Raw genomic sequence first — 9,939 nt, 5'->3', positions numbered from 1 at the left:
CAATTCAAAATAATGTTCGATTGCCAAATTTTGTTCAGAGTTACAAAAAATGTTCCCTTTCTCAAAACTTGTTCCCAGATCCAAAAATATGTTCGCTTTCTTCTAATTTTGTTTCAAGTTTCAAAAAAGTTCACTTTTTCTTTTTTCATCTAAATTTTATGAAATGTTCTTGTTTTTCAAAATTTGTTCAACATTACAAAAAGGCTTTGCTGTTTTTCAAAAATTTGTTCACAGGTCGAAAAATGTTCAACATTTTAAAATAATTATTCGCTATTTTTGGAATGTCCGCGTTCAAAAAAAGATACAGGTTTTGAAAATAAACTGCGTTTTTTCTGCAAAGAAAAGAATGAACTGCGTTCGAACTTCTAAAAACGTTTAGATCTGTCGTGGATTCAGTTCTTATAGTGTTTGCTGCTCAACATTTGCAAATAACATTTAGTGGTGCAATGGCTAGCGCGCGCGGGTACTAAATGGGAAGTCTCGAGTTCGATTCTCCAGCCGCCCTCAGCAAATTAATAGCGGGGTTCAATTACTAAAAAGCACATGAATAGTACCACCTCGGATAATATGAGCGAAAAAACTGAAAGCGCAAATTTACAGGAAGAAGCGTATTGTGACGGTGAATCCACGGAGTCAATCCGTGCTTTATTATTAGGGATAGATAGCGGGGTTTAATTACTAAAAAGCACATGAATAGTACCACCTTGGATAATATGAGCGAAAAAACTGAAAGCGCAAATTTACGGGAAGAGGCGTATTGTGACGGTGAACCCACGGAGTCAATCCGTGCTTTATTATTATTATGGATAGATTTATGTAAATGCCGAACATGTTGAATATGAATGTCAAGTTAGCCGAATTTATGCCGAATTTGGCCGAATTTTGCCGAATTCAGATGTTTTAAAATAATAAAAATACGTGTCTGGGGTGACCCTGGGGCTAGCGGCTGGCCTGAGACTGTCATTTTCATTAGCATCCCAATAAGCATCCACATCATCACCATGCATATCGCAGTCCATTCAAATACAACTTGATAATGTTTATCCTGGACAGGAGAGTAATTAAGTTGTCTCCACCCAGCAGTCACCACGAGAAGGAGAAAATACAACTTGTACAGTATTATTATAGCAAGGGAAGTAGACTAATCCGGGCCCGTAGTCATCTTGAAGTAGTAAAAGGATCGAATTAATTACTGTACTAATTATGGGGATCTTGTGGCATGAATCTCTGCTCACTTGGGTCGTCGTTGTAGTCGTTGTAGGCTGGGACTGGTCGCAACGGGGGGATGCTCTGCTCGTTTCTGAAGTAGTCCATTGGATCCACGGCTGCCTTCACCGACGCGAGCCTCTGGTAGTTGCTCATGAAGTAGCGCTCACCCCAAACCTTGCCGCTCTGGGACGTGGTACTGAGGTCGTCCGACACCGCGTTCTGGCCGATGTCCAGGTCCCGGAAGTTGACGTACGCCTGCCTCGGGTTGCTGCTCACGTAGTGCCCCATGAAGTCGTAGAAGCTGCCGAGCCAGGTGGTGGCCGCCGTGCCGCCGTCGCCTTGCCAGAACGCGATGTACTGGATGATGTAGAGCACGCCGCTCCGGTGCGGGTACGGCGTTGCGGCGGTGGGGATGGTGGCCATGAGCCCGCCGTGGGGCTCGAGCACGATGAGGCCGGCGCCGTTCATGGCGAACCAGGAAAAGATGTCCTTCCACGCGGTCTTGGGGATGGCGCGCGTGACGTAGTCGGACTTGACCTTGGTGAAGGTGCTGAGGCTGGTGGTCCTGCTCAGGAGCGCCTCCTCCAGCGGTTTGTTGTTGGTGAAGGTGATGAAGGACAAGGCCGTGGACTGGAGCCAGGTCATGGGCTGGCAGTCGGCGCTCGTCATGTTGAGCTCCGGCAACCGCTCGCCCATCGTTGCCACGAGCGAGCTGCACGTGCCGAGGTACATGGCCCGGAACGCGGCTTGCTGCCCCGACAGCATCACCGTTACTGTGAGGTCGGCGGGGAGAGATGGCCCGACGTCTTGCCATTTGGTAAGGATGTCTATGGCGCCCTGCTCAAGCGTCTTTGCGATGCTGAACACCGTGACCGTGGGTGGGACCTGCACGAGGTGGACCTTCCATGAGAGCACGATGCCGAAGCTCCCGCCGCCGCCGCCTCGGATGGCCCAGAAGAGGTCCTCCCCCATGCCGGCCCTGTCGAGGAGCTGCCCGTTGGCATTGACCAGCTTGGCGTCGAGGATGTTGTCGATGGAGAGGCCGTACTTGCGCATCATCATGCCGACGCCACCGCCGCTGAAGTGGCCGCCCACACCGATGGTCGGGCACTCGCCGGCCGGGAACGCGACCTCGGGGTTATTCTTCCCGATGGCGTAGTACAGCTCCCCGATGGTGGCGCCGGAGTCGACCCAGGCCGTGTACTCCCAGTGGTTGACGCTCACTGCCCGGAGGTTGGCGAGGTCGAGCAGGCCGAAGACCTCGGGCCGCGCCGACCGGTAGGAGAGGCCCTCGTAGTCATGGCCGCCGCTGCGCACGCGGAGGCGCACGCCCTGCCAGCGGCCGCAGAGCACGGCGGCCTGGACGTGGGAGGCGTGGGTGGGCGTGACGACGCAGAGCGGCCTGACGGTGGTGGTGAAGAACTTGGGGTTCCTAACGGAGGAGGCCAGCACGGCGCTGAAGTTGGCGTTGCACTGTGTGTACACAAGCTCGCTGGGTATCTTCTCCCTGATGCACTGGAGGAAGCCATCGGAGGAAGCTAGGGAAGGGACTGAGACGAGGCAGCCTGAGAAGAAGGTGACAGAAAGCATGAGTGATAGGCCTCTGAGCATAGCCATCTTTTTTTGCTTCGATTCTCTTTCTCTCGCAGCAAGAGTGCTGTGCCTACTGAACTTAGCTACTACATGAACCTCCTTATATAAGTTACATTAACTGGGAGTGCTGGTGAGAGGACGAACACGCACGCCAGTGATGTTAACTGCCGTCCATGTCGAGCGTGCAAGGCTTCAAGCCAACTAAATCGGGCATGGTGTAAATTAGTGCGTGCTAGTTGTGACATGTGCGTCTTGGAGATCTTGTGTATCTCGCCACTAGTAGTGGCTAAGCGAGTTAGCTAATGGCGTGCGCGCGTGTAGTGTATCCACTAGAAAGATCATGGTGTTAATTAGTGGCGTGAGTTTGGAGTTTGTGACTGGCTCAGCTTGCTATCTATATCATCTATGCATCGCGCATTAATCGTGTCAATAGAGAAGGCAAAAGAATGTCTGGTTGTGGGAAACAACACATCACCAAAAAATTAGAGTTCTCCATTGTGGTTGTGTGCGTTGCGTGAAAACAACAGCAGTGTGAAAACCAGCAATGGTGCTGTATTCATTCACTCTTTTCCTTATGATCCTACTCGAATGTAATTGCCGGCACACTCTGGTCTGGCGCACATTCAAGGACGCACGAGCTACAGATCCGAGAACCAAGACTTCTACTACAACAGTTGACCACAAACGGTCGTCCATATTATCTGGATTCTGTCCGTTTGGGTCGGCCAAAAGGGCGTTGTCCGGCCGTTTCTACCTTTGCGCTGGCCATGCGCCCAACCAACAGACGCAATTCGACTGACCGTTTGAATTTTTTTTGCAAAGATAATGAAAACTGAAATTTAGGCCCCACGGCCAGAATCAAGCCAGTCCATGCTAGTCAGAGCGCCAACGGCTGACACATTTGTCTGCGCACAAAAAATGACCATAGTTCCTGTCTCGCGGCCCCCTAGATCATGTCGGCATACATAATTACATTAGCTGTAGCTCAATCATCTAACTCGAGCATTTCCTTTTGCTTCTTCTCAAACCATCCTCTTCTTTTCAGGAACATCTTGCTCAAGTTCATGGTCATGAAAGCTAGTGCCGCCTCTTTTGCTTTGGTGTTTGCATTGCTGACCTCAATCTCGAGCTTCTTTGTTTGGATGATCCCCCTCGATCTCGGGCTTCCTCCTTTTGACGGCATCCTCCATTTTGAGCTTCTTCGTTTGTAGTTCCATGTAGACGTCCATTTGCTCTTCTTTTCTTGGCGCTTCCTCTAGTCCCTTGCCTCCTTTTGGGTCATCATGTCATGCAAAATTTCTCGCAAGGCGAATGATGCCACATCGTGCTTCTCATCCACCTTCGAGTTGGTCTTGCCACTCGGCCGCTTCACTCCTTCATGCTCAACAACGGCCGCCAGCCCTCCATTCTTCTTGAGGGCGGCATATTGATCTTTTAACTTGGGACAATCTTTGATTAGTGTCCAACAATGGATGAGGATGAATTGCTTGTTTGCATGTTGGGCCTTGAAGGCTTCCAAAGTTTGAAATGCCTACACAATGAAAGTGAAGGCCACAATGTAATACTGATAGACACAAAATGCGACAAACATGAACATGGCAAAGGAACAAAGAGAACAAGTTTATACCATGTCGCCTACGCCTAGGAGACTCACGCGACGGGCTTCAATGCTCTCAAGCACGGCACAAAACTTGTTGCATTCTTATTGATTAAACTGTCACCTCTTTTGGATTGAATTGATGCTACGAGTGCTCGAAAAATTGTAGGGCGGCAACTTCCTACATTCATGGCGGCGACTTCAATGCTCTCAAGCACGACACAAAATTTCCTACAAGCAGGACACCTTTTTGCTCGGTGCCGCTCTCGGGATCTTGCCCTATTTTCTTCCATCTTCCGCAAATCAACTTGTCCTCGTCTTTGGTGTATGATCCTGTCCGAATGCTTTGCCTCATCTTTTGGGCATTGGCTCTTAGGGTGAGCTTGTCGATAAATAATTAATGGCTCCTCCTCAATGTTTACTCCATCTTCTTCATCTTCATAATGCATGTCTTCATGCCATGTATCATCTTGGTCGTCGGCCCCTTCTTGGTTGTCATGGCCGCCAATGTGCTCGTCACCATCATCTTGGCCGCGGTCATCTTGGCTTTGGTTCTTGTCGGGGTCGAAGGCTTGGGCATGGCGCTCAGGGTGAAAGGCCTCGCCACGTTCCTTGTAGATGATGCTCTCCATGAAATCGTCAAAGTCCGGGTCATCTTGCGTCAGCGTCGGATTGGGCATTCCGTCGAGCAGCTTGCAGGCCTCCAAAGGTTGGCCATAGCAATCTCCCACGACCTCTTCTTTTGCATCCCGGTGGCTGCCTGGCCAGTGTCGGAGCCAGGCATGACATTGAGGTCGATGCTAGCTGCGGGAGCGGGGTAGCCGGCGCGATCACGCTGTTGCCCACGACGTGGAGAAGCGGGTTGCACCATGTTCGTGTGTCTAATGGAGAACAATTGTCTGCTATGTTGTGAAGGAGCTCGGTGACTGCCCATGTAGAGGGAGAGTGGCCTACGAGTAGGTGCTCGTCGCGGCCATGCTGCCGGCGGAAAGAATGGCCGGTAAGAGTCGGCTGAACCCTAGCATGAGAAGGCCTTGCTGCGTCACTGTCCGCGTGGCCTTCGCGACGAGGGCCTTGTTATCCTCAACGGCGGCCTTGTGTTGCACGGTGGCCGTGTCGAGGGTGGCCTGGACCACGGCTTTTCTGTTCACATTAGTGGTCATCCGGCCAACCTTCTTGGCCGTTTCTCGGGCGAGCTGCTCCGGCATGAGCCCCTTCTTGGGTTTCTTCTTCTGGGCCGCAGGGCGAGCGGCGGCGGCACGGCCGGGACGGCGTGCTTCGGCATGGTCACCATGGAGGCAACGAGAGGGCGGGAGGGTTTGGAGGGGGAGGCAGAAATGAGAACATCGTGCCCCGATTGTGCGCGCAGGGGAGGACAAGGACGTGTGTCCTGCACGTTCGTTTTAACGCAAACTGATCCAAATTTGAACCAAAAATGGATTATAGACGGACGGGCAAATTTGGACCGAAAATGAGCTGCAACCGGACAGAAGACAAATGCCCATCCGTCTACATTGATGCATTTATCATGTTTTCTGCCCATTTCGACCCAAACAAAGCAAATAGGGTTGCACGTTAGAGTTGGCCTTATTACTAGTGCAATTGCCTGGACACTCTGGTCTGGTACACAGATCAGAGGAGCAAGGCTTCGACATGGCTTTTTGCATTCAATTCGCTTAGAGAGCGCAGGGGCTAGACGAGCTAATCAGATGGGCCGTAATAATACACCAACTAGACTTGTTAGACTGGTTGTAATGGAGAGTATCATATACTAATATTATTTATGATACTAATGTATGATACTATCTTCTTAATGCATAATATAATATATTAGTATCATGTAGTACTCTATTTATTGTCATGCATGACACAAAGCAGCATAACATTTATTATGATACGGTATCATGATATTATACTCCATCATCTCTTTTTCATTTAATACTATGACACTTTATCAAAAATGCTTGATACTAGCTATGATACTACCATTACGACCAGCCTTATGTTCATTTTTTATCCGTTCCGATGAAGAAAAATCTACTGCTGCAGCAGAACTCGCTAATACTACGTTACAAAAAAAAACTCTTATGAACGGGCAAAACTGTAGACCCCCGTTTTACATGGATGTGATCGTAGCCTTTTTTATAGGTATGTGAAGGTAATTAGAATGCTGTAGCAAAGTCTCGTTTCTTGGCGATGCGCCCACGCATCTGGCGATGACGGCGCACGTCGTGATCGTCGAGGAGCGCGTCCGGATCAAACACGTCCCCTTCCTCGTCGTCGTCCGAGTCAGAGTCCGTCGAGTTCCTCCTGACGCCGAGCACCGGCTTCAGACCCTGCACAATATCACGCGTGCAGCACGCCGTGTTATTACGCTAGAAAAATCACGAGCAAACGTAAACGGAAACAGCTAGTTTATCACCGGCAAGAAAGTAAAATGCACGTTACCTCGGTGAAGATCCGGGCTGCGTCCTGCGAGGAGTGCGTGGTCAGCACGTACAGCGCCGCTTCCTGCAGGAAACGAAACGACATAATAATGTTACGTCAAGCTTTTCATGGTACGTGTGTGCGAAGATCTGACGAGCTGGAAGAGACGGTGCTTAATTTGCTTACCCTGGCGTAATTGAGCTCGCCGAGGGAGAGCGTCTTGGGCTCCCGCTCCATGGAAGACATCCTCTCCGGCTTTGCAACCCCGACGATCCTCATCGATCGTCACGTACGTACGCGCGACGATTTACTATACCCACACGTCTCTTGCGGATGCGGATTACCAATGGGTGTACGCTTCGATCTGGTGATGGTCTCGTGCGCTGTGGCGGAGGAGAGGAGCCAATGGCCGCGTACGTGTATATATACGAGTCGGCCAAAGGAAACGAAAGCAACAACGAACACCATACGTGTCGTGGGGTTCCCATGCGTCGGCTGCTGCACCGGTGGAGGAGATGCGGTGGACACGTGTGAGTGGCTCGTGGGTCGGAGCCGTCGACCTGACCGATCCAGAGCCAGCCGTCGACGCCGCCGATCGAGTGCATGGCTCGCGGAACGTGAGGCCAATGGGCGCCCGGCACGTGGTGCTGTTCGAACCGGCCGCTCCGTTGCGCGCACGTTACGAGCTGCTGCGCGTATGCGTGATGTGATCATGTCGGCTAGGTGAGCCCGCTGTTAGACTAGTCACAACGGGAAGTAACATACACTAATAACATATATGTATTTCTAGACCATATTATTATCTTCATAGTGGGTAATAATATAGATGTGGTGTCATGCAAAACTTTATTTATTAGGTTCTAGACTCGTACTGTATTGGGACATATGATGTTACAGGAACTAGCTAAGTTATTAGAAATATCTCTCTTCATTAACTCATTGTTACATAAACAAATTTATTGAGTTAGACTTGAAGTTACTGTTGAACTTATTTCTACTATAGCCAGTCTTACGAGAACCTGCTAGCGTTTTCTCTTAAGATCCGGCGATTTATGGAGTCAGGAAAAGAGTACTCACTAGATTGTGAGTAAAACAATTAAAAAGGTATAAAACCGAGACATCTTTCGTAGATAATCTCATGAAACTTTATTCAATGGCCAGGATGAAAGAAATGCCTAACCACTAGTAAAAAAGGAGGCTTTGGTCCAGGCCGGGTAAGCCCATTAGTCCCGATTCAGTCCAGAACCGGGATCAATGGGTGCATTTATCCCGGTTCGTGCGGCTAAGGCATTAGTCCCGGTTCGTGCCACGAACCGGGACTAAAGGGTGCGATGCCCATTAGTCCTGGTTGGTGGCACCAACCGATACTAAAAATTAGACCTTTAGTCCTGGTTGGTGCCACCAACCGGGACTAATGGGCTTTGAGGCATTAGTACCGGTTCATGGCACGAACCGGTACTAAAGGTCCCATTTTCAAACTCCCTCCCCCCTGGACCGCCTTTTCAGTTTTAGAAAAAACAAAAGAAAATGATGGAAATGTCAAATAAATAAAATAAAATAAGTTTCCCATGTGATATGTGGTCTAGTTGTTGGGAAAATTTACAAATATGAATTTCGACTTTATTTACAAAATCTCTCTAAAATTTGTAAAATGGGCATAACTTTTGCATACGAACTCGGATTAAAAAGTTTTTTATATGAAAAATCATCTACTTGAAAAGTTACATCCGATGGAGACGACCTATGGCCTTTTTTAAATTTTCATTAAATCTGATCAAACTACTTATTCAAGAAGTATTAGTGTTACTAAATAATTATTCAAGAATATTAGTGTTATTAAATAATTATTTCACCTTTTTTGAATTTTGGTCAAATCTGGTCAAACTATGGTCAAACTGTGGTCAAACAATGGTCAAACTACTTATTCAAGAAATATTAGTGTTACTAAAAAATTATTGTTTTTTAGAACAATAGTTTCAAACTCAAACAGTGAAATGTGTGACTTCATGGTCAAGCTAAATTTCTGAGGGTTAATAGGATTGACATCTTACTATTGTCAGGAAAACAATAAGTGCAGACTTGAAAACGAGGGAGAATAGAACTCGGAAGTTAAGCGTGCTCAGGCTGGAGTAGTGAGAGGATGGGTGACCGTTCGGGAAGTTAGATGATTTGGAATGATGAGGGATGATTAGAGATTAAATTGAGCAGTGTTGAGGGGTGATTAGAGATTAGAGGTTAAAATAATTCAGAAATTTAAAAATAAAAAAATTCAAAAAAATTCAAAAAAAAATAGAAAATTTCCTTTAGTACCGGTTGGTATTACCAACCGGGATTAAAGATGGACCGGCCACGTGGAGGGCCTTTAGTCCCGGTTCTGGATTGAACCGGGACTAAAGGGTCAGGGCATTAGTACCGACCCTTTAGTCCCGGTTTCAGAACCGGGACTAAAGGCCCTTTTTCTACCAGTGAACCAAACAAACATAGTGGTCAGGCCTGACATCAGCGTATGCTTCGTTAAATTGTGAACCTCAACATTTGAGCTTCTAAATTTATGTACTCGCTTCGTTCTAAAATAAGTATCTCGGTTTTGTATTAACTTATTGGGATGGAGGGAGTACTATATTACATGAAATAAAAGAAGAAGATTCTCGATGATAGCTCCATATACCAAGCCACTCCCTCGATGGATTGCTTCTACGTACCACTCCTTTGCAATCTGAGGTCAAATGAGTCCGGTGCAAAATCAAATCTTGAGATAAGGCCGTACCTTCCCTGATTGCGAGAGTTTCAAGGGTAGATGGATCGCCGATGTTTGTGAAAACCTGCACCGAAGCACCGAGGAAAGCTCCCTCACGGCTCCTGCAAATTGCACCAACAGTGCCATGGAGCCCCGTTCGTCTTAACCGTTGCCTTCACATTGAGTTTCATGTGGAGTTCAGGTGGAGCTAGCCAACCCGTTTGCCTTGGAGCAGCAGTTCCATGGGACTCGCTCTTCTGCGTTACACATGTAGCTTCAACAACAGTGGCGAAGCCAGAAACTCAATATAAAGGGGCCAAACATGTTATATAATGTTAAAGAAGGCCAAATCATCTAAATGTTGCTAATTATGTTC

The 9,939-nt window shown here is 48.1% G+C and overlaps 2 protein-coding genes across 2 annotated transcripts; both read right to left on the bottom strand.

Annotated features, from left to right (window-relative positions):
- Positions 1-940: 940 nt before the first annotated feature.
- On the bottom strand, positions 941-2,939 carry LOC123082153 (berberine bridge enzyme-like Cyn d 4). Its single transcript, XM_044504554.1, has one exon. It carries the CDS (start codon positions 2,824-2,826, stop codon positions 1,198-1,200), a length of 1,629 nt encoding a protein of 542 aa, XP_044360489.1. The 5' UTR covers positions 2,827-2,939; the 3' UTR covers positions 941-1,197.
- A 3,334-nt stretch (positions 2,940-6,273) lies between these two features.
- LOC123082152 (uncharacterized) lies at positions 6,274-7,222 on the bottom strand. The gene is made up of 3 exons (XM_044504553.1): positions 7,013-7,222; positions 6,848-6,910; positions 6,274-6,735 (listed from the first exon to the last, which is right to left on the bottom strand). The coding sequence occupies exons 1-3, from the start codon at positions 7,103-7,105 to the stop codon at positions 6,562-6,564; spliced, it is 330 nt and encodes a 109-aa protein (XP_044360488.1). The 5' UTR covers positions 7,106-7,222; the 3' UTR covers positions 6,274-6,561.
- Between the last annotated feature and the right edge of the window lie 2,717 nt (positions 7,223-9,939).

The sequence above is a fragment of the Triticum aestivum genome, chromosome 4A (assembly GCF_018294505.1).
Source record: "Triticum aestivum cultivar Chinese Spring chromosome 4A, IWGSC CS RefSeq v2.1, whole genome shotgun sequence".
Classification (NCBI taxonomy): domain Eukaryota; kingdom Viridiplantae; phylum Streptophyta; class Magnoliopsida; order Poales; family Poaceae; genus Triticum; species Triticum aestivum.
This window is presented reverse-complemented; position numbering and strand designations above follow the sequence as displayed.

Bases quoted from the DNA above. Each gene is read 5' to 3' on its own strand.
- LOC123082153 (XM_044504554.1), bottom strand. From the start codon at position 2,826: ATGGCTATGCTCAGAGGCCTATCACTCATGCTTTCTGTCACCTTCTTC.
- LOC123082152 (XM_044504553.1), bottom strand. From the start codon at position 7,105: ATGAGGATCGTCGGGGTTGCAAAGCCGGAGAGGATGTCTTCCATGGAG. The intron at 6,911-7,012 runs GTAAGCAAATTA...CGTTTCCTGCAG, and splicing joins GCGAGCTCAATTACGCCAGG to GAAGCGGCGCTGTACGTGCT. The intron at 6,736-6,847 runs GTAACGTGCATT...GATATTGTGCAG, and splicing joins CAGCCCGGATCTTCACCGAG to GGTCTGAAGCCGGTGCTCGG.